Source organism: Solanum pennellii, chromosome 1, assembly GCF_001406875.1.
Source record: "Solanum pennellii chromosome 1, SPENNV200".
NCBI classification, from domain to species: Eukaryota; Viridiplantae; Streptophyta; class Magnoliopsida; order Solanales; family Solanaceae; genus Solanum; species Solanum pennellii.
The window spans coordinates 97,853,648-97,881,451 of record NC_028637.1 but is presented as its reverse complement, the minus strand read 5'-3'; the positions used below and the strand labels follow the sequence as shown (position 1 = coordinate 97,881,451).

Here is a 27,804-nt window from a genome sequence, read left to right as displayed (position 1 = left end):
CAAAAGACAACCCAAAATAGAAGCATGTGTACTAATGACCTCACATAATCCACCTACTAACAACTCTTCCATTTACCTAATACTCTACACAAAACCAAATTAAGATATTCAAATGAAACACACAAAATATTATTTTAACTAAAATAAGGACAATTAGATAATTATAATTTTCCATGTCCTAAAGCTAAAAATAAATAAATTAAAGTAGATCCATTAAAATTAACAAATGATATGAAGGAATACTTTAGCATTATAGAAGAGAGAAGGATTTTATTTTATTTTTTTTATTTGCTCATGTTTGGTAGATGAGAGAAAGTGGACGGAAAAAGCGATTTCTCATTTCTCTGTGTTTTCCTCTCTCTCCCATATGTGAAGTATATCGGGTCATTTCTCTTCTCCGCTCATCGGCTCCTCCGTGAACTGCCGTCGTGCCGACTTCAGGACGCATTTGTTTCCGATGAGATTTTCACTGCAAACATCAATTGAGGATTTCGATTTTCACCAGAGCACACGAGAACCGTAGATTTTTTGACCTCAAAAACCCTAGCAATCAGGTTGGTATCCTCTTCTTCTTGTTCTTTTTATTTTGTGTTCGTGTCCGTGTTTTGGAAGGTGGAACGCCTAAAGCTAATCTCTGGTTCGTCAATTTTAACCGTTTTGGTGGCATTTTTCTTTTCTGGGATCAATTTTGGTAGTACTGATCTAGAGAGTGATGTGCTGCTTGCATTTCGTTATGATTTAGTGAATGTTTTCGTAAATATGCAGGTTGTGATGTTGTGAGACTACAGTTAGTTTTTGGCTTGACAATTTTAGTCGATTGGGTGGTTGTTTTCTTGATGAATTCTGCTTATTCTGATCTGGAGAGTGTGGTTTTATTGGTTTGCTTTGTTGGCATGTAATGGTTTAGTGATTTTCCCCGCAATGTATTCATTAATTTTAAATTATCATGATGCAGGTTTGGTGTTTCTGCTGGATGTGAATTTTAGGCCTTGAATTAGCTATTTTCTGGATCTTGATACATCAGCACTATAGCTACCCGTTATTGTTCAGTTGTATTCTCTCTCTTTTGCTCAGCCGGCAGAAATATGCAGAAGAGTGGGAATCTTGTTAAAAATAATTCTTTGAAAATTACAACTCAGCAGTCTCTTCGACGTCTTGGTTTGTGTTCCCAGATTACATCTGGGCAGCATTCATCTCCGGTTGTTTTCCCTGAAAAACGGAGCAAAGGAAGGAGTCTGACACGTGGAGAACTTAGTTTGAGTAATAATGATCCTAAGAAAGAGAAAAATGAGGAGCATAGGATTGACATTGGGGATGAGCAGTCTGACCTGCTTGGATATGAAGTATTTTCTGGAAAGCTGGTTTTGGACAAGGGAAAGACACATAAAAATTCGGAGTTAGAAGCCTCAAAGGAGGTTACTAGCCAGGATGCTGTTGAAGCCAAACTTACGAGCAAGGCTATGGTTTGGAGTTCTAGTATGCTGCATCTAGAAGATGTTATTTCGGTAAGGTTCTTTAAGGGATTATGGGTTTTGTCAGAATTTGTTTCTCTTCCATTTTACTTTTGCTAAGCAGTAGGTTCTGCACGTACCACAGGTATCACACTGTCCTGGACTCCGGCATTTCACCATCCATTCATATCCTCTGAGAAGAGGTTCCGGTGCTCTTTCTTGTTTTTTAAAATCTCGAAGAAGTCAGAAGGACTTCCGCTTCTTAGCTTCTTCATCCGAGGAAGCACTTCAATGGGTAAATGCATTTGCAGATCAACACTGTTATGTGAATTTACTGCCTCATCCTCTGGCTTCATCAAAGAAGCAGGCTTCTGATTTGGTTACTAATGAATTTCCTCCTGAGTCATATGTACGATGTAAAAATCCTCCTAAAATGCTTGTCATTCTAAACCCAAGGTCTGGTCGTGGTCGTTCAAGTAAAGTATTCCATCGCAAGGTTGAACCTATATTCAAGGTATGCTCTAGAACTGTAATATCTTGTTGTCTATCTGGCAAATTTTTTCGCTCCTCTAATTGCACGACGATAATTTCTTTTGAAAAGGTAAGCTAAATGCATCATGAATTGTATAGTGGTTTTGGATGTAAATGAAATAAGTCGTCTCTCTAATTGCATTTTCTCTTAGCACCAACCATCCTTTTCCCCTTAAATGCGGTGCTTGTTCATTGTGATATGCAGGCTATATGATGTCTCCCTACATAACCAATGTTCATTATTACTTGTTTACCAGTGTTTATCCAATTACATAGTTGCTCATTTTCTTGTCCACAAGTCTTTTATGTTTTCTCACGTCCCCAACTGTTAAACTTGCAAAATACAACTATACATAACAACTACGCCTCATCCCAAGTTAATTGGGGTTGGCAAAACTTACAACATGTCTGGGAAAGACAAATACAGATTTTACGTGTCCAAAAAACATTAATACATGCAGATGTTTCTGGTTTGATGACCATGGTGTCCGGACCAACTTTCACGCACCTCGATCAATTCCATGTGATACTTGCCGCCTCCCTACAACATGTATCATGTAACTGTGTTCACCAGGTCTAGGATAGATGGGAAGAATCACTTAGTGATTTTTGTCTCTGCTTGGTTTGAACTTGAGATCTCATCGCTCTCAACCATTTCATGAGCCACTAGCCACAACCTTGGGTGCTATTAATCTTTGTAAATATTGTCATCTGAATAATGTTTTTTCTTGATAATTGTCATCAAATAATTCTTAACAAATCACATCTTCTCAACTGTGAAATGCAGAGTCTCCATTTACAAAATCATGTGCCTTTTCCAAGTTCAGTTTGCTTCTTTTTCATATTTATGTGAGTCGACTCGTTTGTGATTGATGCTGTTGTATGTCCAAAAAGAGAAGCACCGTTGCAAAAACATTTAGATGGTTTTTGCTGGATTTATAGGTTTCAAGTCTTTAGTGTTCAAATAACATGTTTTTTCCAGAATAAGCACTTTAAAATATGCTCTTAAGGAAGAATTTTTCATGTGTAATTTGTCGTGGGAGTCATAAGGTGCAGATTGAGGAAGTTCTGATTTAGTCATGTATGCCTTCTGTTGTGCATCCTTGAGATTCTCATTTTTTAGAATTTCTTTTTGGTGGTCCTCCAATCCAGCAAATCATCTCAGACTGGATATCCTTGTTCGTTCTTGTTGACTCAAGTTTTAGCTCTGTTTCTATTGAATTAACAGCTTGCTGGGTTTAAGTTGGAAGTAGTCAAAACCACATCTGCAGGTCATGCCAGGAAACTTGCAAGCACAGTAGACTTCAGCACATGTCCTGATGGTATTTATGCTTAATAAATTTTTCTGTTATTCAGTTTTAGATGTCTTAGATTATCTTCATCATTGTTTTTCTTATATTCTCTGATTTGCAAAATGTTCAGGTATTATATGTGTTGGAGGTGATGGAATAGTGAATGAGGTTAGTTATGTCTCTCTTTCTCAAATTTCATAAGTGGCAAGTGTGTATGGTTGAATGTTTGCTTATATAGTTCAATGGGTCTCATTTCTTGCATCAAGAAGTCATTTGCTAAGCTAATAAGGGTTTTTTGAAGTAGCACTAAATTGAGAGAGCTGTTGTGGCATAATTTAGGTGTACATAGAGTTACTTGATTCGCTACACTTCTTTCGCTTTAGGATAGAAGCAGCCTTTGTGAAAGTGTAATTTCCTTTACCCTGTAAAACAAACTGTAAGGTCTGCCAATTATGGCCATATGTTTTTCTATGAAATAGTGCTGCATTAATTAAGAATGGGAATTGTATGTATGAGTATCTCAGTTTCACCTGAGCGGCCAATCTTATTAAAGGGTATGCAAAAAGGCTAAAGAACATGAAAGGCTGATACGACCCCTATTTTTGAAATTTAGCAAAAATAATCACCCTTTGAGGTCTCTCTTGTGGGATTACACTAGGTATGTTGTTGTTGAGCTTTTTAGTCACCCTATATATGACTTTTGATTATGTGTTAAAATAAAATTTTCACATTTTTTGAGCTATGGCCTTAATACAACTATTGCTATTGTTTCTTGACATTGTTGATAATAATAAGGTGACTTTTGCTATTGTTTCTTGAAAATTTCTGAAATGCTAACTTAGTCATTCTGAACCAAGAAGTGAACTGTACTAATATCTGTTGGTTGATATTTGAAATATGTGCTCAGAGTTGATTAACATTTCTTACTTCGTCTAGAAAAATATGTTAAACTTGCTTAATGTAGCTTTTCTGATTCAGGTTTTAAACGGGTTACTCACTAGGGATAACCAGAAAGAAGCAATTTCGGTTCCAATTGGAATCATTCCTGCTGGTTCTGATAATTCTTTGGTCTGGACCGTGCTTGGAGTTAGAGATCCAGTGTCAGCTGCAATAGCAATTGTCAAGGTATGTTTTATCTTTCTTCAATGCATCTTCATGCTAATTATAGATTTCAACTCGGCGGATAGTTGAAAATATACATTTCCTTTCCTAAAGAGAAGTATTTGAAAGAACTTTGATTTGATTTCTTTGAGCTACACAGATATAATATTGTTACTAGTCTAAAAAAAAAGAACAAGAAAAGAGAACTTTGATTTAGATGATCTGTGGACAAGCACTATTTAGTAAACTAATACTGATGGATCATGCTCCCGACTCTCAGATAGGACAGTTAAATTATGTTTGTAATGATATCTCAGAAACATAAATGAATGAGTATAGTGATCACTGACATCATGCATGATAGGGACTTGTCTAGTGACCTTTTCTAAATAGATACTTCCTGGACCTTGACTAGTGTTCTACCCTGTGATACCTTTTCTCGTTTTGTCTCTTTGCAATAGGACTGAGTCTTGATGTTTATTGTTGGAGGTCATTTACAGTGATGATGAATGGAAGATGTTACGAGCATCACATGGAAGTACAACTAAATTTTGCTAGTTAATTTTTTAGCAAACCTTTCACTTTCTGAGGCATGACTTTAGTCGAAAGTCCCATACTACTGTTTGTTTTCAGTTGTGAACTCGAGTTGGAAGTGGTGATGGATTTGTGTCCATCTTATGTATCTTGTCATGAAGGTTGAAATTAATATAGCTGGAAGTTAGGTCTTTAGGATGGAAGCAAAAACTTCATATAAGAGTCAGGTAGTGAGTTATTGAGCACTGTTTGAATTTGCTTAGCATACAATGGACTACCATTGCCGCTCAGATGGGCTGTTAGTAGGAAGAAGAAATATGGATGGGAAGTGGTCCCTCTAGCTCCTATGTGGACAAGCTGGATGGAAAATTATAGGTAGATTTTGAAGGGGTGGAAAACTCTTCTGTACAAATTAGTGAGTCCCAGTTCAAATGTATAATTTTGGTGCACCTATGAAAATCCATCTAGCAGTAGATGATTGGATGCTATTTGTAGAGAATCACACTTTTGCTTAGATTTTCTACTTTGTTAATACTACTTGTTCCACAAAAAAATTCCCAAACAATAGAATTATTACTTGATAACTATAGATAACTTTCTCAAAGCTAAGAACAGCTTTTTTTGGTCAGGTAGTTTCTTTTAGAAGACTGGTTCTATTCGTCTTCTCTAGATCTTTAGTCTTTCCCAGGTTTATTGTTCTGTCTTCTCAGGATTTTAAAATCATTGATATTTTTTATTCTGTGTAGTTTCTTTTCAATTAATACTTTCTTTTATTTTTCTGTGGGTTAAGTTGAGAAAGACCCTCCTCTAATGCTATCACTCAGAGGCATTTATTTCACGAGTGGAACTTGAATAAATCTAATAAAGTTGGAGTTTCAGTATTTTCCATAAAAATGACGTATGAATAGAAAACCAGATATCTGAAATGTTGTTCAAAATATTTCTTTACTGTTGCGAGGTTATCTATTCCTCATATGTATTGTCGGTTTCTTGTTTTCAGGGAGGGCTTACACCTACCGATGTTTTTGCTGTTGAATGGGTTCAAAGTGGTAGAATTCACTTTGGATCGACTGTCACCTACTTTGGCTTTGTGAGCGATGGTAATTTGGTTCATCTTTTTTTTCCCTAGCAGTTATTGATGTCTATGCCTTACAGTAACTTTTGTTATTTAGATTAATCATGTCGTTTGAACACTTCTGTCGTTGTTACCTACACGAATGCAGATGCTTGAGTAGCGTAAGATAAGGACTCAGATACATAAGAGGAAATATTTTGGAAAAGTACGGGACACTTTGCCCCCAGTACGTGATTTTTAAAAATTGGTGAACCTTAGAACATGGTAATTGCTAGAACAGGTCACCCCAGAGCGTCGTTCCATCTTCTGACAAAGGTTTTTTTCATTATATGGCTTATGGTTACTTCTTGTAGAGCAATGAGTTAGTCTTAAAGACTAATGTGAGTTATATTGGAGCATTTCTTGCATGGTCTTGGACTGCCATGCTTCCTGCATCTTGGATCTTTAGGACCCACCAGATTTAATGATTCTGAATGCCGGGACCATGGAGGCCTAGGGTATGGGAGTACTTTGTGTCCTATTAGGGTATAGGACAAATTACTGGTAATAACTCATGGATAGCCTGTTGATTGTGTTGAAATGGAAGATTTACGTGTAACTTGGAGGAAAATTGGGTCACGTAACATGATAAGCAAGGTGCTATGCTTTACATACCTGATTTACTTACATTTTCAGAAACCTTATGGAGTTCCAAGTGTTACGAGTTAGCAGCTCTAGAGATAGCATTTGACCCTATTGTACCAGGGTCTGCTTTCTCATATTCTGCTAATTTGTCTCATCAGTATGCTTATTATTTTTTCCAAGGGAAATAACATTGTCGATTTGAAGTAGTAGATCTGTTAGGATCTCTGTAAGTAGCTTCCTCCTACTCTTTTTTTTTTTGGGCTTCTTTGTGATTGTCTCCAGCATATCCTTAATGCTGAGGAATTCAACGTTACCAATTTCATTTTAAAAAATAAGTTTGATTATCGAATGCAAAAATGCTAGTGGAGGCTATTGTCGTGAAGCTTTTAATGCTTGCGACTCAAAATTCATGTTTCTCAGCGCATGATTATTTTTCCTTGCATAAGATGCATATGCACTTGGTATATCCAGCATGACATTGCTTATGGATGTTAAGATTAAGTCTGCACCAACTTGATGCCTTTATATAGCTGCTGCGCAAATTGTGGATGACGTTAAGGATTTAAGATTAAGTAATTTTTTAGAATATAGAAGGTTGCTCTGGTGATTGAAAAGGTTGGCGTGTTGGGCTTTGGTCTAGTGGTGAGAGCGCAACGCGTAATGTGTGGGTTAGGTGCATGTCACAGGTTTGAAACATGTTGCTAACAGAGCTTGGTATTTAAGTGGATAAGGTTAAAGAGACAACCCCTTTATCTCTTTAATTTCAAATTATGAGCCACTGGTCTTTGAGGATTTCTCGATTGTTAAAAAAAGAAAATACATAAAAGGTTGACGTCTGTGTAAATTCTCTACTTTCCATGGTTGTTGGCTGTATCACTAGTCTTTCACATAAATATCTAGTATTTACCATTTAATATTTTTATCTGAATTGCATATATTTTCCGATAGTTGACTTCAATTGTCTATTGTAGTGCTGGAACTATCCGAGAAATACCAGAAGCGGTTTGGTCCATTACGCTATTTTGTCGCTGGGTTCCTCAAATTCATGTGCTTACCAAAGTACAATTTTGAAGTGGAGTATCTTCCAGCACTGAAAGAAGCAACTGGAGAAGGAAAAGCTTCAGTCATTGATATGTCTGAACTGTATACAGACATTATGAGAAGGTCAAGCAAGGAAGGGCTTCCTAGAGCCTCAAGCTTATCAAGTATTGATTCAATAATGACCCCAAGCAGAATGTCTGGAGCAGACTTGGATACTACATGTAGTAGCACTGAGCCATCAGAATATGTGCGTGCAATTGATGCAAAATCTAAGCGCTTGTCTGCTGGACGAAGTGGCAACACAACTTCTGAACCGGAAGTTATCCACCCTCAGGTTCCACATTCAGTAACACCAAATTGGCCCAGGACTAGGTCCAAATCAAAAACAGATAAAGGGTGGGCTGGGTTGACTGCTGCAAATGACCTCACTAGATCTTCTTGGGCAAATACAACTACAAATGATAAAGAGGATATCTCATCAACAATGTCAGACCCGGGGCCAATTTGGGACGCAGAACCAAGGTGGGATACAGAACCTCATTGGAATATAGAAAATCCTATTGAATTGCCTGGACCAGCAGAAGATACTGAAGATGTTGTTCGGAAAGATATTGTCCACAAGGCTGCTGAAGAATGGGTGTCTACCAAAGGTCAATTTCTTGGTGTCCTGGTATGCAATCATTCATGCAAAACAGTTCAAAGCTTAAGTTCACAGGTTGTGGCCCCAAAAGCAGAACCTGATGACAACACATTAGATCTGTTGTTGGTCCATGGAAGTGGAAGACTGAAGCTTATAAGGTTCTTCTTGCTTCTGCAAATGGGCCGACACCTTTCCCTCCCGTACGTTGAGTATGTCAAGGTAAAGCAGCAACCGTATTTTAGATGCTTTTACAGATTTTTCCCACCAAGGCAGAGAGTTTTTTTAGAGCATTAATACAAGTTTCCTTGTCTTGGATGGAGGCCATCACTGTATGGATATTTTCAAAAAGTCAGTCTACTTTGCAAAGATAAACTGCACCGAGAAACATACAGTATCAGTTTAGAGTTCACCCATTTTCAGAAAAAAGAAAATCTGGTTTATAAATTTTAATTAATGTGGTTTTGTTGGTTTGTGCTCACTGAAATCAAAGTAAGCTTCTTTTCTATGAAATGCAGGTTAAGGCAGTAAAGGTTAAGCCTGGGAAGCACTCTAACAGTAGCTGTGGTATTGATGGTGAACTTTTCCCGGTAAATGAGCAAGTGATTTCGTCCTTGCTTCCAGAACAGTGCAGGCTTATTGGTCGCGCCCCAGGTAATTGCAAGTGATTGATGGAGCCCTTGTATATCTTCAATAGGTCTCTCTTCCTTCCGGCTGCAACATTCAGCTCTTTATTCGTCATTGAGGTCCTTGTAAATTTTGTCAATGTTGCTTTCATTTTTCAAAAATTATATGTCAGCTTATATCTTAACATGTACCCTTTGCCGTAACTTGTATTTTTTTTGCCTTTTGAGTTGGCTTGCTATGAATATTGGCCATGTCCCTTGTAATAGTTTGACAAAGTGTGTAAATTATTGTTTTTCGATCGTTGAGGAAAGAAGTTTTTATTTACTCAACAGTTTCCCCTCTCTCCACCTTCATTGCCACATAAACAACCCTAGCACCAGCTGGAAATGGACAAAAGGAAGGACTTAGGAAGGGGTGTGCTTCTAGCAGTTATGAGTTCTCTTCTTGCTTTATTTTTTTCCTTTTCTTGTGGTCATTTTGGTTGTAGTGGGAAGTTTTGGAAAATAAGTTCGATTATAAAGATGATGGAATGGTCTGGGAGACCCTGTACTTGTTCCGCTATGTCATCTTGGTCGTTGTACTTAACGAAGTTCCATTCAGACAACTTTAACTCTGGCGTTTTAAACACATTTAGAATCGATAATGACCTGTTGTAGGCTTCAAAGAATGGAAAACAAACTGTTTTGATACAAGGACAGATTGGTATTTAATTCATATTTGGCTATTTTTTAAATATCTTTGGTTCTCTCTGAAATTTATGTTTTGTCAAACTATATCAAATAATTTAGGACAGGGGGACAAGATTGATTGGGTTAGGCAGATCGTTGAAGAATAACACGCTAGAAAAAGAATATTTTTGTACTTGTTTTTGTATGTTGGTTACTTGTAGGATTCAGATATTGTGATCTTTCTGCCCAAAGTTTTTTTTTACCTTTTCTCATATGCTATTTAACACTTGAAAGTACTCCATACTTAAAGAGTGAATCCACATCGAGGTGCCAAATAAATGCTAATACTTGAAGAGTTCTTGGGAAATATAAACTATATTTAATGAGAAACAATAAGCATTTAAAGGCTTTTTTATGTTCGGTTAATCAATCTTTTTGAAATATTGAGAAAATTATATCATAATTAAAGTATTGAAGACGCATTTCACTAGTGGTAATTCACATTGCTTGTGTTATCCTCATTCTTTTTAACACACTTCATTTTTACATTTAGCCTCGTATCCTAGTCTCTATCTTTCACCCCCCTTACTTCCTATCATATTTCTCGTATTCTTTATTTAAATTATATAAAAATATTTTTAAAAACAATATTTTCTACTTAACTATCAAACTAAAAATCAGAAATCATTTTTTTTTTGAAAAAATAACATTCTCAATCGTACCAAAATACATATCGGGGTGCATGTTTAGATAAATAATTTTGCACTACTAAACTAGTGGGACAATAAAGTTGCTAGAAACATCGTCATATCTCAAAATTTTTGTTAGTCAAAGCACCTCAATTTTTTCACATATGATTTAATTTGGTCAAGACAATTATAAAAGAAAATGGTTTATATTATAGACTTCTATGCAATACTTTAGTGCATTAATTACAAATTTTTCAATGATTTATAAATATATAATTAAAATCTAAAAGTAATATTACTTCGAATAAAATAAAGACCACATGAATTGTGATGAGATAATTGAGATTCCTACGTCCTTAATTTGAATATGAGCTCCTAGTAATGAATTACCTTCTACTACTTATTCTATATTCTTAAACAAACCTCCTCTGTAAAGCAACCATCAAGGCTAATGAAAACTTTGATATATTCTTTATCAAATTTAAAATGAAAGTACAAAGTGTGTATATATTTTTTATATAAACAATTCAATTTTATTTATTACAGTAGCTTATTATTTGATTTTAAAATTTTCACAATAGGTTCACCATGTAAAGTTATGGTAAGTCCACTTAAGATATAATAAATAATATGCCTAATATCGTTTCACAATAATACATACGGAGGTCTTTACCGTCCACCATTAATTAGAGATGAGCAAGAAGCTAATGATTTAAATTTATCTGTGATAAATTCTTAAATTAGCAGATTAAATCATAAATATCAACTTGAAAAATAAAAAAATTATTATCGATAAACCTCGAAATAATCTTTAAATTAACGGGAAGGTAAGTCCACTTAATAAATGTACTGTTCATTTAGCAAGTGAAGATTTATTCACCGAGAGCTAAGCGTGCATTAAGTAAGTTGTACTATGCGGTTCAGTATTTGTACGTAGATGAAAGTTTCCCGGGCATTAACTACAGGGGAGATTGAAAATAAAATAATAAAAAAAAAAGAAACAAAAAATCGGTCAGTAAAGCTTCCGTCTTCTTCCTCAACTCAACTATTAACCCCACCCACCTTCCATTTTCTCTCTCTAAAACCCTTAATCTTTCTCTCTCTACATTCTTGTTTCTCCGTGGATCTGCAAGTACATATCTGTACCTACTTCCCATTTATCAATCTCACCCGGATTCAACAATCTCAATTTCTCTGAGGCGTTTTTTTTTTTTATATAAATTATAGTTGTTGATTCTTTGTTTGATTGTAGTATTATGAGAGTACCTTGTTGTTCAGTTTGTCAGAATAGGTATGACGAGGAGGAGCGTTGCCCTTTACTGCTCCAATGCGGTCATGGGTTTTGCAGGGAGTGTCTTTCTAGAATGTTCTCTGCTTCCCCGGATAGTAGCTTATCGTGTCCCAGGTGCCGCCATGTATCCCTTGTCGGAAACTCTGTTACTGCCCTTAAGAAGAACTACGCGATCCTAGCTTTAATCCGGGACTCCAGGTATTCGAGCGATGATGAGGATGAAGAAGAGGAAAATGAGAGGGGTTTTAATGAGAATGCTGAAGATGAGGAGAATGATTCAAGGCGGAGGCATGGTGCACGAGCAGCTTCAAGCTCCGGCTGTGGGGTTGGGAGGATAGAGGTGGGTTCGCATCAGGAAGTTAAGTTGATTAGGAGGATAGGGGGTGAGTCTATGAGGCATGGAGTGGAGATGTGGGCAGCAACTGTTTCTGGTAGAAGCAGCGGTAGCCGTGGGAGGTGTCGGCATAAAGTGGCAGTGAAGAAGGTGGGAGTTGGAGAGGAAATGGATGTGGTGTGGGTGCAAGAGAAGTTGGAGAGGTTGAGGAGGGAGTCTATGTGGTGTAGAAATGTGTGTGCTTTCCATGGTGTGACCAAATTGGAAAGAAGCTTGTGCTTGATTATGGATAGGTGTAAAGGATCAGTACAGACGGAGATGCAGCGGAACGAAGGGCGACTAACACTTGAGCAAATTCTGAGGTAAAAGTTCTGATTTTTTTTCTTGTGTCTTGGATTGAGGTTACTCCTATTTCCATTTGGTCTACCTTGTTGATTTTCTTGTTCCAGATTTTGGAGGTAAAAAACTGGAATTGGTGAAATTAGAACTTTAAATTATGGGAAAAAACTCACATCCTCAATCTATCACACGTGCTTTGCAATGCTCGTCAAGAGCTGAATTTTTGTCACTATCTTGCACCCGATTTTCCACACACTCAAACTTTGAGTAAATACATGTATTTGTAGATAAAAGATACCAAGAATGGAAAAAATAGTAGCATCGCCTTGATTATATCGGCTAGTTGTACCACGTGTTAATCAATCAGTGTAATGGCACTTCTCATCTGTTGTATTAGGTACGAGATGCACATTTCAAATTATTAATGTCCTGAAAGTATTTGCTATTGAGAACGAATGAATAGATGGTTCTATTTCTCAATCTTTCTGACTTGCTCCTACGAAACCAAGAGTTCTAGAAAATATAGTAAGCAATAGAGACTTAGAGCTCCTATATTGAACCAAATGATATAAGGTTGACCATATTAAATATGAACCAAAGAATGGAATTTTAAGAACAGCTTCCAAATAAACACTATTTTATTTATATTACTACCTTTTTTTTCCCGAATAAGTTAAGCTTTTATTAAAAGAAGATACAGATTATTGAAAAACAACGTCAATTACTAACATGCCAACTGCATATCTCATGTCTCTTCTATTAAGTCCATATTTTGCTCCATACTTGCCATAATACTCCTTTTACACAAAAAATACACATTTAATAGATATCTATTCTTAATCCTGGATATATGTTGTCTTTTCCCCTTAAAGCAGATCCTATCTCTTTCCAACCTTATTGTCCATAAAACACAAAAAAGGATTGTGCTCCAAACATATCGTTTACATTATCACTTCTTGATGTTCGCTCAATAAGCTCTTAACATCAGGAGGCATTACCCACTTGACACCAGTCATGTTTGAAAAGAGCTCACAACACAGTCTTGCTACCTTGGAGTGAGTATAGATTCTTGACTGTCTCCGACTCCTCTTCACACATATACTATCTATTACTAAGAGCGATTCCTCTCTTCTGTAAGTTCCCCGAGTTGGGCAAGCTTTTGCTGCAACCCATGCAAAACAAGTAACTTTAACAGGTACCCTTGACTTCCATGTTGCTTTCCAAGGCCGTTGTGCAACACAATTCGTTTTGTTTCAGTTATAGACTATAGCATCTCCTGGCTGTGAACTTTCCGTCATTGCATGCTGCCCATATCAATGAATATTCCTTGTTATCCTCCAAACTGGCATTGTTCAGTGAATCATTGAGGCCGCTCCTGAAAATCAACCGCCAACCATTGTTTGAATTTGTTATCACCTTCCCTTTTTATTTGTGGAACAGCTGTACAAAGTTGGGAACTTTTCACTCAATCTTTCTTTCCCCAGTACAAAGTTGGTCTTTCATGGCTTATCCCACTTCATTGACCATTAGGCCACACTAAGATGTTGATATTTATTTTTGATAAATGATAAGTTCATTGGTATGGTGGGTAACGAGAAAACTGGTATACAAGTTTATATATGAATTCGTGAACCTACACCAAGATATTGTTCTCACAAATCATACAGAGTCGTTTATGCTAGCTGGGGCCTTGTGGGTGCACTGAACAGTTCACTTGTGTATCAGTTGATACATCTTAATGTAGATTGATCCTTCAAAATGCAGGTGCAACTCTAATGTTTCACTAAACCAGATCAAACATAACTAGATCAAATGTCAAACTGAGAATTCTGCACCAATCTGAGTTACCACTTTTTTTTTTTTTAAAAAAAGAACTGTACCAATCTGAAAATGCTTAAATGCGTTATAACCGTCTACCTCATGAAACACATGGCTGAAATTTAAATTTCATACCCGGACAGCTGACATGGTTAATATTCAGCGAACCTTTTAATATTCACTGGACTGCACAAACTCTTCGGTCCCTTCGGCATGCACTTCTTTTTTCCAAAATAGAAGGTTGCGCTGAAATTCAAATTTCACATTATGGATATAGGTTAGGTAATATTTTTGAATCATCTTTCGTTTCTTCTTTTTATATTGGATAAATTACCTGCAACCTCATTTATGGACCCGACTCCACTTTGTAAAGGTGTCGGTAGGTTTGAAACTCCTTAATGCATGGACCTGCTCTCTACTCATCTTCCAACTTAATTACTAGATTTTGTCCATGGCAGAGTTCGACCCTGCACTTAATCTACACTTATATGTTGCTTCTTAACCATTGAACCGAAGCTCAAGGGCGATCATCTTCCATTTCCTTGCTTGAGCGAAGTACACAACGGGCTGTGACTGTGAGCTACCATTTTCAACTTTTGCGGTTCTGCCCCATATTGGCCAGTTCAGATTTCATCCAAGAAGCAACCTGCTTGGATGGAGAATGACATTGCAGTCTGTAACCAAAAAGAGAGTCAAAAACCAATTAACTATACCTCAATTCCATACTAGTTTGCTTTGGCTATATGAATCTTCTATATCCGTTCCTGTTCTTGAAGGGGAAGGAAAAGAAGTGCAAAACTAGCCAAAGGCGTTTGCTCTTCACTGTATTATGAAAATGGGTTTGACAGTCCTTTTTTTATTCTTTTGCTCATGTAATGCTAAGTATCTTTTCCCCACACTTTTTCGCAAATAATGCCCAAGGACAGTTTCTGTTGTATTTATGAAAAGAGAAAAAAATAGGGACATCTTATAAGTGCTGGGTTGCAAATAGAATCTTGAGGCATCTCTTACAACAAAAGGGTTGCCATGGGCCATGACAAAGATTTCCACCCTTCATTGTGCATAATTTGTCATTTTAGTAAGATTTGACATAGAAGAAGTCATCATTGGATCCATTTCAAATGGGAGAATGAGAATCAGTGAGTGATGTAAGCTGTTTTAGGACTTGAGGTATTTTCCTAATAATGATTCAGTCTTCTGAGAATGATGTCCAAGAGTTCACAATTACACTTGTGTTTTAATGGTGAGATAAATTGTAACCAAGCCTCTTTGTTGGTTGTGAGCATGAGATAGGGGGAAGGTTCTCCATAGAAGTGCAAGACTCAGCCAAAGGGTTTTAGAAGCTTTTGTATGAAATAGTGGTGACAAACTCAGTTGGATAAGTTACTAATTTACAAATCCTTTTTGCACTTCTATCATATGGGATCTCTTCTGTAGATTCTAAATCAGTCACCAGTATTCTTCCAATTTAATTATGATCATTTTATCCTCCATAACTGAAAGGGTGAAATGATAAGGAAATGAATTTGGTTGGATATGTTGTAACTATTTAGAATTTAGTCAGTTGAATCAATTTCTCAAACTTTGAAGCTTATCAGACTCTAGCTTACGGTTCAATTCCACCCAGTACTTTCTCTCTTCATCCCCTTCCAACTCTTCCCCAGGCTCCTCATTGGAGTCCAGTTTACAGAAACTAGTCGTTTTTCTATGTGTACTCTGAGGATGGTGTTTCAGGTATCTCCTAACCTTGATGTATTATCCCATCTTAAATGCAGATATGGAGCAGACATTGCGCGTGGGGTGGCTGAACTTCATGCAGCTGGTATTGTTTGCATGAATATTAAGCCGTCCAATCTTCTTTTAGATGCAAATGGTCATGCTGTGGTATCTGATTATGGGCTTCCTGCAATTTTAAAGAAGCCTGCCTGTAGGAAAGCTCGATTGGAGTGTGAGTCCACAATAACTCATTCTTGCATGGATTGTACAATGCTTAGCCCAAACTACACTGCTCCAGAAGCATGGGAGCCTGTAAAGAAATCACTTAATCTTTTCTGGGACGGTGCCATTGGTATATCTCCAGAGTCAGATGCCTGGAGCTTTGGTTGCACATTGGTGGAAATGTGCACTGGTTCTATTCCGTAAGTGACAACTTATATTTCTTTGGCAGCTTCTCGTCTTCTCGCTTCTATTGTGTTTTAGTGTATACATTTTTTCTATTTTGTTTGATTTACTTTGAGCACCCTTTGTCATTCTTATGCAGCTGGGCTGGCTTAAGTTCAGAGGAAATTTATCGTTCTGTTATAAAGGCAAGGAGACAACCTCCTCAATATGCAAGTGTAGTGGGGGTTGGAATACCGCCTGACTTGTGGAAGATGATTGGTGAGTGTCTGCAGTTCAAGGTTTCCAAGAGACCAACCTTTAGTTCAATGTTAGCCACGTTTCTTCGCCACTTGCAAGAGATCCCTCGAAGCCCTCCTGCCAGCCCCGATAAGTAAGAACATTTAGCTAAGCTGATATTTTGTAGCAGGATTGTCATATTAACATGATTTAGCTGTTGGAAGGTAGCATTCAGTACTTAGTTGTCTTGCTTCTAAATAGAGGCTGCCTCAGTGCACTGTGTGTTCCTTTGCTCTGATTGTTAATTATTAATGTTTTGCAGTTCTTTCGATTTTAATCATTGGCCACTCAAATAAGTGTTGATTATTATATGTTAAAATGCAGTAACTTGCAGTACTTGGGAACGAATGGTGTAGTACCTCCTGCGGCATATCATTCAGAGGTTTCTCTTGATGATCCGAGTCTTCTGCACAGACTTGTCTCTGAAGGCAATGTGAATGGCGTTCGGTAAGTCTTAATGTGTTTCTTAAGTAGCATGATGTTCTATTTTGCAAATTTAATCGAGAAACTACCCGAAAGTTGAAAGAAAAAGTAGAAAATATCAGGTCGTCAAGATTTTCAAATATGGGAAGGGAATTTACAGAATTAATCGAGAAACTACCAGAAATTTGAAAGGAGAAGTTTCATAATGTAAAAGACAAAAGTTGAATATGTCAGGTCATTAAGATTTTCAAATTTGGGAAGGGAATTTACAGAGGTTACTTGTGGCCAATCACATATTCCTTCAAGAATTTCTGTAACATTATTCCCTGTGTCCTCTTTTTGCAACTTTTGGTAGTTATGCTAAGAATTCTTTTTTATGTACTTCATCTCCTTTTTCATTCTGCATGCAGAGACTTGCTAGCGAAGACTGTTTCAGGAAAAAGTATTACCTCTTTACGTTCCGTGCTGGAGGCACAAAATGCTGATGGGCAAACTGCTCTCCACCTTGCTTGTAGACGAGGAAGTGTGGAACTTGTTGAGGTCATTTTGGAATGCTCGCAGGCAAATGTGGATGTCCTAGACAAAGATGGTGATCCACCCCTTGTGTTTGCTCTTGCGGCTGGATCACCTGAATGTGTTCGTGCTCTTATCAGGAGGCATGCCAATGTCAGGTCTAGACTTAGAGAGGGCCTTGGTCCATCCGTTGCTCATGTTTGTGCATACCATGGCCAACCAGAGTGCATGCGTGTAGGTCTTTTTGTCCTTCTGTGTGTATGTTGAGAAAGATGCTAGATTAAAACTGAAGTGTGGGGGGAAATGTAAAGTCAGGCTACTAAGGAGATAAGTACTATTTTAGATTATAAAAGTAGAAGGCTTCCAAGGGGGTGCAGGTTCAATTTCTCATTCGCCCTCTTGTCCTTGCCCTACTTGGCACACCTCCTCCACTCCTTCTGCCATAAAAAAAAGTAAATGTAACAAAATAAAAGAGATTCCGTAGTCCAATTTTTATTTTTATTTTTTGAGAATGGTAACTTTTTTCTATTTATCTACAGGTATACTACATCAAAGTAGCCCCCCTTCCAAAAGTATTACAAACTAGACTGACTCCATCTGTGCTTTTTGTCACAAATAGTCTAAAACATCAAGAAGTTCTTCTGCCTGTACTAAGACTTTCTGTTTACACCAAAATTAATAAAGATCTGTACAATTCATGTTGAAATTCTGCAAATTTGTATGTTACCAGTGTGAAAAAAAAAATTCTGCAAATTGTTCTTCTTGCCCTCAAAATATCTTCGATTTTTCTTTCCACACTGTCCACCATATACAAGCTGGGACAATCCTTCATCTCTCCTCCTTAATTGTAGTATTGCCAATATTGATCCAACAATTTAGGAGTTGTACTATGTTTCTTGGTTTCACCCAAGTGATCTTCCTAAGGCTGCTGAAAATTCTCCATAATTGATCTGTCCATTTGCAATGCAAAAAGAGATGGTTGACTGTCTCTGCCTGTTCCTCATACAAAGCATCTTGAGCATAGTTGGAACTTCCTCTTCTTTATATTTTCTTGTGTCAGCACTGCTTCCTTTGCTAGTAACCATGTGAAACAGATTCATGCTTGTTCACTGGTGGAACTCCCAACTTTGTGTTTCAAATCTCCAAGGTTTGTCCTCGGCAAGCCGATTCTGTCTCTCTTCAATACTCTCCCGCCAAAAGGAAAAAAAGAAAAGAAAAGAAGACAGGATGTTTATAGGATGCTGTTTTGTTTTGTCCTTCTTTTGAATAGAATATCTGTTCGTTGTCACTCATCATGTTAGTACCTATGTTTCCTTGCAACAGGAATTATTATTGGCTGGGGCTGATCCAAATGCTGTCGATGATGAAGGTGAATCGGTGCTTCATCGAGCAGTTGCTAAGAAATATACGGACTGTGCTAAGATCATACTTGAAAATGGAGGCTGTAAATCAATGAGTATCTTGAACTCCAAAAATTTGACGTAAGTTCAAGTGTGATTCCTGTTCATTCTTTGAAATGTTTTTTGAAAAAAAAAATCTAGTTGGGTGGAACCCTATAGCTAGGAATGTTGGAAAAGAAGATTAAAATTAAAGGATAGCGAAAAATGCAAAAAATAAAGTTACCAGTTTTAAAAAGACACTGCAAATTATATCTTAAATCAAAGCACAAATAACAGAATGAAAAGGAAATCATTGTGATTGTGAAAATTGCAGATGAAAAGTACAAGTCTCGGAATGTATGTCTCCAAAGGGATAGATTATCACTTGCTGAATTCTGCTAAGTTGTTTTCCTTTAGGACACTTATGTCAGTCAGATTTGTCAATTCTTTCAAAAGTGAATATGTATATAACAAGGGAAATCATGAAGAAAAGAGCTCAAAGTTTACTAGGAAAAGTGTGGCCTTCCTTTGCAAAAAAGATTTGTGGTCCACTTGTTTGACTTAATGTTGTTTTAGATGGTACCAAATTGACATCTTTGAGTTAAGAATGGACCTTGAAGTAAATTGTTGCAGCTGACTAGTCGTATTTAATTTTTTTTAAAGGTCTTTGATGTCTCCTCGTTATATGTATTTAGAAAATGTTTTATAATTAATTTAACTGTTGAAGTATCACTATTATGTCTTAACTGTATTTATCTTTATCTCTCCCCCTTTTGTACATGGTGCATATTTTGTGTCTTTCCTTCTTCAGGCCACTACACACGTGCATTGCGACATGGAATGTTGCTGTTGTCAAGAGGTGGGTGGAACTTGCATCTATTGAAGATATCGCCGATGCTATTGACATACCAAGTCCTGTTGGTACTGCACTGTGCATGGCAGCAGCCTTAAAGAAAGATCGTGAAGCGGGTAGGTTGACGATCTTTTTGCACGGATAAACATAAATATAGTTGATTTACAAGATATAACAGTTGGTTGTCCTCTTTTTTGTTGTACTTCTTTTTACTAGCCGTACATGTTCTTGGTTGTCATTGTAGTAATCTTGTTTACTTTTGTAGAGGGGAGAGAACTGGTACGATTAATTTTAGCTGCTGGAGCAGATCCAGCTGCACAAGACACACAACATTTTCGAACTGCTTTGCATACTGCTGCTATGATAAATGATGTTGAGTTGGTCAAGGTATGCTGATATTTACTTGTATTTGTCAAGTACTATTTTGGAAGAAGAAAAAACATAAATCTTAGATTATTTATCCAATTCATGCTTCGGCTGGATAGCGACTCATTTTAAATTAGGTTATATTTTTCGCTGATCTCGTGTCAGTCTTCAGGACACCTCTAATAATTTGTTGTTAGAAAATAATGATATTTTGTTTGTTCTGTTGTTCTCATTGGTACAAATATAAAGGTATATAGAATTATTTCTCGTCAAATAAATGGTTTTTTCTGTAAGGACCGAAACTTAATATTAGACATGATCTTATAATGCTCCACTTAACCATGCTTCCAGTGGAACAGCTTTTTGTTAACAAGTTATGTCGGGAGAGTTCATACAGGATGAATATCAGGTGGTTCTAATCTAGTTTTGATAGATCAATGATATATAAAAGAATTGGTGCAGAAGTGATCTGATGTCCTATTTTGTTGGGCCCCCATTATCTATACTATACATGTCTTAATGTCCTTGTCAGACAGTGCATGCCTTTACTGCCAAGAGACTGAATTCTTAGTTCTGCGCAGTAGTTAAGTGAGGGTTGTTTTTCATTGTAATATCTTCTATACACTATAATTTTTGTTGTCTCACAAACTTCCAAATTTCTTTAGATCATCCTCGATGCAGGAGTTGATGTAAACATCAAGAATGTGAATAATACAATACCTCTTCACGTGGCATTGAATAGAGGTGCAAAATCTTGTGTCGGATTGCTTTTGTCTGCTGGGGCAAATTGTAATATTCAGGTCTGTTATTGACACTTTTTTGATCAATCACTAGATACTGATATATTGAGCTGTCTTTTGGCTCCTTTTCTCTGGTAATTTTCTGTTTTATCTTTGCGGTGATGGTATTTTTTTTAATCACACCTAATACTATATATGATATTTTCTTTTGGTCTGTTCTACATCTGGGCCGCTTAGTTTGCTTGAAATTGACCTGGAATTATCATTTTTGTTGTCCTCCTTGGAGTATAAGCCTATCAGATCCCTGCTTGCCTCCTCAAATATATAATTACAAAATTAAGAGAATGAAAAGAAAGAAAACAGAAAAGAGGGAAATTTGTGGATAAGAATAACACTCCAGCCAGTTATGTACTTTGCACCTGAGAAAGGGAAGGACACCTGAAATTTGTTGTCATAGTCAGGACTAAGGTAAAGAATAAGGTGTTCACATATTTTCGTACATATTGCTTGAGTTGAGAGTTTAGGCGGAGCATGGCTAGTTCTTTCCAACATGTATTAGATGGGCAGACGACATTTTTGGAAACCCAATTTTTTTTTGTCGACTGCATAACTTTTAACACCAGATTAAATAGGAGGAATTTTTTTCATGACTTTGAGAATTTCATTAATTTATGACTACATAATTGGTTATGGTCTTAACAGGCTTCCAGCAGCTTGGTGTTGACTTCTTGATGTTAAACCTTGATGAAGTTATACGTTGCTTTGGTACTATAAGAAAATAAGAGAAGAGAAGAAGCTTGTGGAATGCGTGAATACAAGTTTCTTTTGTAGTTTCATTGCAGTATGTAAAATTATCTCACCGTGGGACAAATGTGACAAATTTAGGTCTTAACGTTATAAACTAATCTAGCAGATACCCTTGGGGTGGCTCAGTGGTTTGAGCTTGGGACTTCCATATTGGAGGTCTTAGGTTCGAAACCCCTTGCCAGCGAAACAAGGGGTTTGCATTCTGGGTCGAGCTCGACAGCTTGTCGCACCGAGCTTGCCTAGTGCGGTTATCTCTTCTGTGTGGTTTGCGAGCTATTGCATAGGAAAGGGGGTTTTACCCGTGCGCACCCAAAGGGTAGCGACTGTGGGTTTCCCTTGTCATTAAAAAAAAACTAATCTAGCAGATTCCTTAAAAAGTCTGTTCTTAGGTATCTATTATCAGAGTGTAATTTCACCTAAGTGTTGGAAATAATAGATTAGAGTTTCCTATGTATTCCCCTTTGGGGAACAGGATGAATTGAATGTAATGCAAGATGAATAGAAGCATATAAGTAAGTAAAAAAAGTATTAAATATAAAAGATAATCATAAATCATAATGGTAGCTCTGTAGTTAATTTGACCTCTAGAGGTTATTTACTGAATATATTTGATATTACAAGCTTTTTTAGAATTCCACAGCTCCTTGCAATTATAAAAGGACTGGCTTTTGTTCTGTACATATCTGCACCTGATGGTGCTGTCATCATTAATAAAATGCATTTTGTGTTGGAATGTTGCTGGACTTTGGTAACTGCAAAGTTTGAGAAACTTCTTCACTTAGAGTTTAGATGTGCAAATCTTCATCAGATACACCCCGAACTTGAGAAATTGCTGAGTTTTTGTAGTTCATGGTCATATAACTTTTTCTCATAAGGTTCCTATTCAAAAAAAGAATGACCTCATTGAAAATTTACTTCTGCAATTTTTTTTAGTGAAGCTCGTTCACATATGTAGGCACTTCAATGGAAATTATCGTTTCAACCATACTGGTCATGGATCTGTATTCCATTTGCTCATATTATATTTGCTTGCTCTCAATACCTGTCGATATTTCTTTTCTTATATTCCACTTTTAGCTAATTTTGTATTTCTCCCTGATATCAGGATGATGAAGGTGATAATGCTTTCCATGTGGCAGCATTCTCTGCTAATATGATACGGGAAAATCTTGATTGGATTGTACTTATGCTCAGGTATCCTGATGCTGCTGTTGAAGTTAGGAATCACAGGCAAGTTTCAATTAGCCCGTGCCACTCCTTCATATGGGGAATGAATTTACACTCTTGTGTCTGAGCTTGACATTGACTTCACCAATGTCTATTGTTGCAGTGGAAAGACTTTATGCGACTATTTGGAGGCTCTTCCTCGCGAATGGATTTCAGAAGATTTGATAGAGGCACTTAGGGAGAAGGGGGTCCGTCTATCTCCCACAGTGTAAGCATAAAGATTTTTATCTGTTGCTATTTTTGTCACTATTTTATAATAAATATAAATTGCTTGTTAATTGGGTATGATATTTTAAAGATATGCATGTTCATATGCTATTCAGATATGAAGTGGGGGACTGGGTGAAATTCAAGAGAAGCATTGTGACACCAACTTATGGGTGGCAAGGTGCTAGACATAAGAGTGTTGGTTTCGTTCAAAATGTCCTTGACAGAGACAATCTCATCGTGTCCTTTTGTTCTGGGGAGGGCCGGGAGGCTCAAGTATGCCGTGAGGCTCAAGTATTAGTAGATGAAGTTGTAAAAGTGATTCCACTGGACAGAGGGCAACATGTGAAGCTCAAGGCAGATGTGAAAGAACCAAGGTTCGACATGAAACTGTTATTATGTTGTATATAGTAGATGTGCTTCTTCTGTCCTTTCTGCTCTCTTTCTCGAGCTAGAATGTTTTGAAACTTAACCATGAAGTCCCGGAGAGAGGGGTATGGGGGGTGGATCATATATTTCTCTGGAGTGGAATTATGTACGCCTTTTGAATTGACAATCAAGGCCTCATAATTGACTGATTTGTTGAACCATGCAGTTTTTCTCCATGAAGATATTACCCTATGAATGGTTCATTGCATCCCCTCTTATTTCTGTAATCTTACTGTTTAAGCAGAAAAAATATATGAGCCTGGTAAACTGCGAGTTACTGTTGTTACTTTATAGAGGCCTGCCCTTCCCGCCTCTTGTTGTTGAGTTTGGCTTTTGTAATGTCTCATAAATACTTAGCTATGTATAATGGAATTTCTTGCTATCGTTATGGTCAAATAGGGTATGAGTTCCTTATATAGTAATGATTCATGTATGTAATAACCAATTTTTTCGTTAATTAGTTATGATGACTCAGATGCAGTACATGGCAATAACTTAGTGGTCCATGCCTTGAGTCTATTTCACCAAAAAAAAAAAAAAGCCTTGAGTCTTAAATAAATAAATAATATATGGAATTTATAGCTCATAAGTATATCTTTCCGAGTGAAATAAACTGAATACTAATGAAGAAATTTTGGGGTATAGAAAGAGAAATCTGGCTCTTAAATAAAGTAGCAGAAGTGACAAAAATACATTATAATCGTATGATTGCCCAACCTTCCTCTTTCCTAGCTTTTCCCTTGTCAATAAAAATACATTATAATCGTATGATTGCCCAACCTTCCTCTTTCCTAGCTTTTTCCTTGTCAATAGCTGCTTAGTTTATCTTGAGATGATATATGAATGTCCCTTGCAACCAGGTTTAAGCTGAAATGTTTTAAGTTTGGCCTCACTCATTGACTTAAATATTCAGAAGAAAAGTATGAAGAGATTTGAAGGTATAAACAGCTTAAAAATAGTAGAGAAACAAAACATTGCATCATATAAGATAAATGAAGTTTTCTCTTTCGTAGTTCTGTCTTGCCAATTGCTGCTTAACTTTTCTGGTGATGACTCATGAATGTCATTTGCAGCCAGGTGTTAGTTGGAATGTTTCAAGCTGACTCAGGAAAGAATTAGCATTTTGTAATAGCTAATAATAACATTGCTTTTGCTACAGATTTGGTTGGCGTGACCATGCCCATGACAGCATAGGAACTGTTTTATGTGTAGATGATGATGGGGTTCTTCGTGTTGGGTTTCCTGGAGCATCTAGAGGGTGGAAAGCTGATCCTGCAGAAATGGAACGTGTGGAGGAATTCAAGGTTGGAGATTGGGTCCGCATTCGTCCTACACTTACAACAGCTAAACATGGATTTGGATCTGCAACACCAGGAAGCATTGGTGTAGTGTACTGTATTAGACCAGACAACAGTCTGATGGTGGAACTTAGCTACCTTCCTCATCCATGGCATTGTGAGCCAGAAGAGGTTGAACCTGTTGAGCCATTCAGAGTAAGACATATTGTACACTGGCTGTACTGATGCCCTGTAGTTTTTGTGTTTTTTTTTTTCAAAAAGAATGGCACCCATTATACTAGGGAACGGTTTTCACTTTAAACTTCACATTTTGTTGTTGATGATATGCTCTTAGTCATATAAATGTCATGGGACGTGCCCCATCAAACATTGCCAAATACAATGAAATTGAGGGAGTATCTATTTTGAATTTTCATTATCCAGTTCAATTATTGAATTCTGCATTCTGTACCGATTCACAGATTGCTGATAGGGTCTGTGTGAAGCGCACTGTTGCTGAGCCAAGATATGCTTGGGGCGGTGAAACACATCATAGTGTAGGAAAAATAATTGATATAGAGGCTGACGGTCTGTTGATCATAGAAATTCCCAATCGGCCGATCCCGTGGCAGGCAGATCCTTCGGACATGGAGAAGGTGGAAGATTTCAAGGTATTGCATGAAATTGATCAATATTTTGTTCTTTTAATGAGGATACTAGATGCGGGTGTTGGTGATTAGGAAATTCCGTTCTTGTTTTGGGGTTGGGGAGATGAGATCATGAGAATGGAAGAAAAAGGATCAAATTGTGGGATGTAATGTAGGTGTAGATAGTGTTCTCAATAATTTTTCTGTTCTCTGCCATTAACAGGTAGGTGACTGGGTAAGAGTAAAAGCTTCAGTTCCCTCACCCAAATATGGTTGGGAGGACATCACAAGGAATAGTGTAGGAATAATCCACAGTTTGGAAGAAGATGGTGATGTTGGCATTGCTTTTTGCTTCCGTAGCAAGCCTTTCTCTTGTTCAGTGACAGATGTGGAGAAGGTGCCGCCTTTCGAAGTTGGACAGGAAATTCATGTTCTGCCATCTGTTTCTCAGCCTAGACTTGGATGGTCCAACGAGACACCAGCAACGGTTGGGAAGATTGCGAGAATCGACATGGATGGTGCTTTAAATGTAAGCTTGCACTGCCTGTCTCATTGTAAATTTGTTGGAGAGCGTCTATTGACCTTATTATTTAGAATAAAATCTAGTGAACTTTGAACTGACTTCCAATTCAATTAGTTTATGATTTTAATGAATTGTTGACCTTTGATGCTTTCTAGGTTAGGGTTGCTGGGAGAGACAGTTTATGGAAGGTTTCTGCTGGAGATGCAGAAAGACTTTCAGGATTTGATGTAGGTGATTGGGTACGTTCAAAACCAAGCCTGGGAACTAGACCCAGTTATGATTGGTACAGCATAGGCAAAGAAAGTTTAGCAGTTGTACATAGTGTTCAAGACACTGGTTATTTAGAGCTTGCATGCTGTTTCCGCAAAGGCCGCCTAATGACTCATTACACTGACATTGAAAAGGTTTCTGGATTTCGAATTGGGCAGCATGTTAGGTTTAGGTCTGGTCTGGTAGAACCAAGATGGGGCTGGAGAGGCACTAATCCAGATTCTCGAGGTGTGATAACTGGCGTTAATGCTGATGGAGAAGTTAGGGTTGCATTTTTCGGTTTGCAATGTCTCTGGAAAGGAGATCCTGCAGATCTCGAGATAGAGCCAACATTTGAAGTCGCAGAGTGGGTCAAGTTGAGAGAGATTGCAAGTGGTTGGAAATCTGTAGGGCCAGGTAGCATTGGAGTTGTGCAAGGAATGAGTTATGAAGGCGATAAGTGGGATGGAAATGTTTTTGTTGCTTTTTGTGGAGAGCAGGACCAGTGGACGGGATACTGCAGCCATCTTGAGAAAGTAAACAAACTCTTAGTTGGTCAGCGTGTTAGAGTTAGGAACTCTGTGAAGCAGCCAAGATTTGGTTGGTCAGGTCATAGTCATGCAAGTGTCGGAACTATATCCGCAATTGATGCAGATGGCAAACTAAGAATCTACACACCAGCGGGGTCAAAATCTTGGATGCTTGATCCTTCAGAAGTTGACCTTGTGGAAGAAAAGGAAATCCAAGTTGGTGACTGGGTCAGGGTCAGGGAGAACGTGTCTAACCCAACACACCAGTGGGGGGATGTCTCTCATTCAAGTATTGGGGTAGTGCATCGCATAGAAGATGGAGATCTTTGGGTTGCATTCTGCTTTTTGGATAGGCTATGGCTCTGCAAGGCCTTGGAAATGGAAAGAATTAGAGCATTCAAAATTGGGGATAAAGTGAGGATCAGAGATGGGCTGGTGGCACCTCGGTGGGGATGGGGGATGGAGACTCATGCGAGTAGAGGTGAAGTGGTTGGAGTGGATGCTAATGGGAAGCTACGAATTAAGTTTCAATGGAGAGAAGGGCGTCCATGGATTGGAGACCCTGCTGATATTGTCCTTCATGAGCACGATGATCAATGAAGGGTTTGTCTTTATTATGGTTCCTCCGTTCATTAGATAACAGGCAGGGCAAGCCAAGGGCTTCTTTAATTTATAGGAGAGGCAGTTCATGTGCTGTCTTTGCTAATGGCATTATAGGCTGCTCCAGTGCAGTTGACAGCCATGAAAACAGATGTATACAAAGTAGCTGTGATGACAGAGAGATGGATAAAAGGTTAAAAGGATGTTGGGGTTGATTTAGAGTCATTGCTGAAGTTCAACTTCAGATGTGTAGTCAAAAATGCTGCCTGCGTTGGGGATTTTTCTGCATATGTTTCGTTTTAGCTGCGTTAACAGAAATATGCTTGATTTCTATTCTGTACAAATCAGAAGTAATTTTTCAGTTCATAGCTTTGAAACATAGTTCACTTACACTAGACTCGAACATTTCTCTCCTTTATCTGTCATTTAGAAGATGCTGAGGCCACTGCTCATATTTTTGTAAAATGTTATTTAACCGTTTGAATAGAGAAGCATGTGAATTTATTGTCTTCTCTTATGTTGGTAAAATATGATTGGATTCAATCCATCTTTCCTTTATATAATAATTTGGGAATCGAAAAGGAT

The 27,804-nt window shown here is 37.5% G+C and overlaps 2 protein-coding genes across 2 annotated transcripts; both read left to right on the top strand.

Moving 5' to 3' along the window:
* The first annotated feature begins 206 nt into the window (after positions 1-206).
* On the top strand, positions 207-9,242 carry LOC107006515 (sphingoid long-chain bases kinase 1). The gene is made up of 9 exons (XM_015205052.1): positions 207-554; positions 956-1,505; positions 1,597-1,965; positions 3,211-3,304; positions 3,405-3,442; positions 4,253-4,399; positions 5,910-6,009; positions 7,580-8,508; positions 8,805-9,242. The coding sequence occupies exons 2-9, from the start codon at positions 1,086-1,088 to the stop codon at positions 8,952-8,954; spliced, it is 2,247 nt and encodes a 748-aa protein (XP_015060538.1). The 5' UTR covers positions 207-554; positions 956-1,085; the 3' UTR covers positions 8,955-9,242.
* A 2,036-nt stretch (positions 9,243-11,278) lies between these two features.
* Positions 11,279-27,723, top strand: LOC107002366 (E3 ubiquitin-protein ligase KEG). The gene is made up of 16 exons (XM_015200357.2): positions 11,279-12,257; positions 15,828-16,190; positions 16,313-16,543; positions 16,774-16,896; positions 17,283-17,619; positions 18,709-18,866; positions 19,576-19,733; positions 19,883-20,004; positions 20,649-20,783; positions 22,636-22,760; positions 22,861-22,965; positions 23,081-23,341; positions 24,553-24,886; positions 25,153-25,341; positions 25,541-25,846; positions 25,996-27,723. The coding sequence occupies exons 1-16, from the start codon at positions 11,527-11,529 to the stop codon at positions 27,217-27,219; spliced, it is 4,902 nt and encodes a 1,633-aa protein (XP_015055843.1). The 5' UTR covers positions 11,279-11,526; the 3' UTR covers positions 27,220-27,723.
* Positions 27,724-27,804: the final 81 nt, after the last annotated feature.

What these genes read in the sequence shown, in the direction of transcription:
- LOC107002366 (XM_015200357.2), top strand. Translation starts at nt 11,527, where the DNA reads ATGAGAGTACCTTGTTGTTCAGTTTGTCAGAATAGGTATGACGAGGAG. An exon ending in ATGATGTTGAGTTGGTCAAG is followed by an intron (nt 20,005 to 20,648) that starts GTATGCTGATAT and finishes AAATTTCTTTAG; the next exon opens with ATCATCCTCGATGCAGGAGT. An exon ending in AGAAGGTGGAAGATTTCAAG is followed by an intron (nt 25,342 to 25,540) that starts GTATTGCATGAA and finishes TGCCATTAACAG; the next exon opens with GTAGGTGACTGGGTAAGAGT.
- LOC107006515 (XM_015205052.1), top strand. Translation starts at nt 1,086, where the DNA reads ATGCAGAAGAGTGGGAATCTTGTTAAAAATAATTCTTTGAAAATTACA. An exon ending in AGGTTGAACCTATATTCAAG is followed by an intron (nt 1,966 to 3,210) that starts GTATGCTCTAGA and finishes TTGAATTAACAG; the next exon opens with CTTGCTGGGTTTAAGTTGGA. An exon ending in CTTCAGCACATGTCCTGATG is followed by an intron (nt 3,305 to 3,404) that starts GTATTTATGCTT and finishes CAAAATGTTCAG; the next exon opens with GTATTATATGTGTTGGAGGT.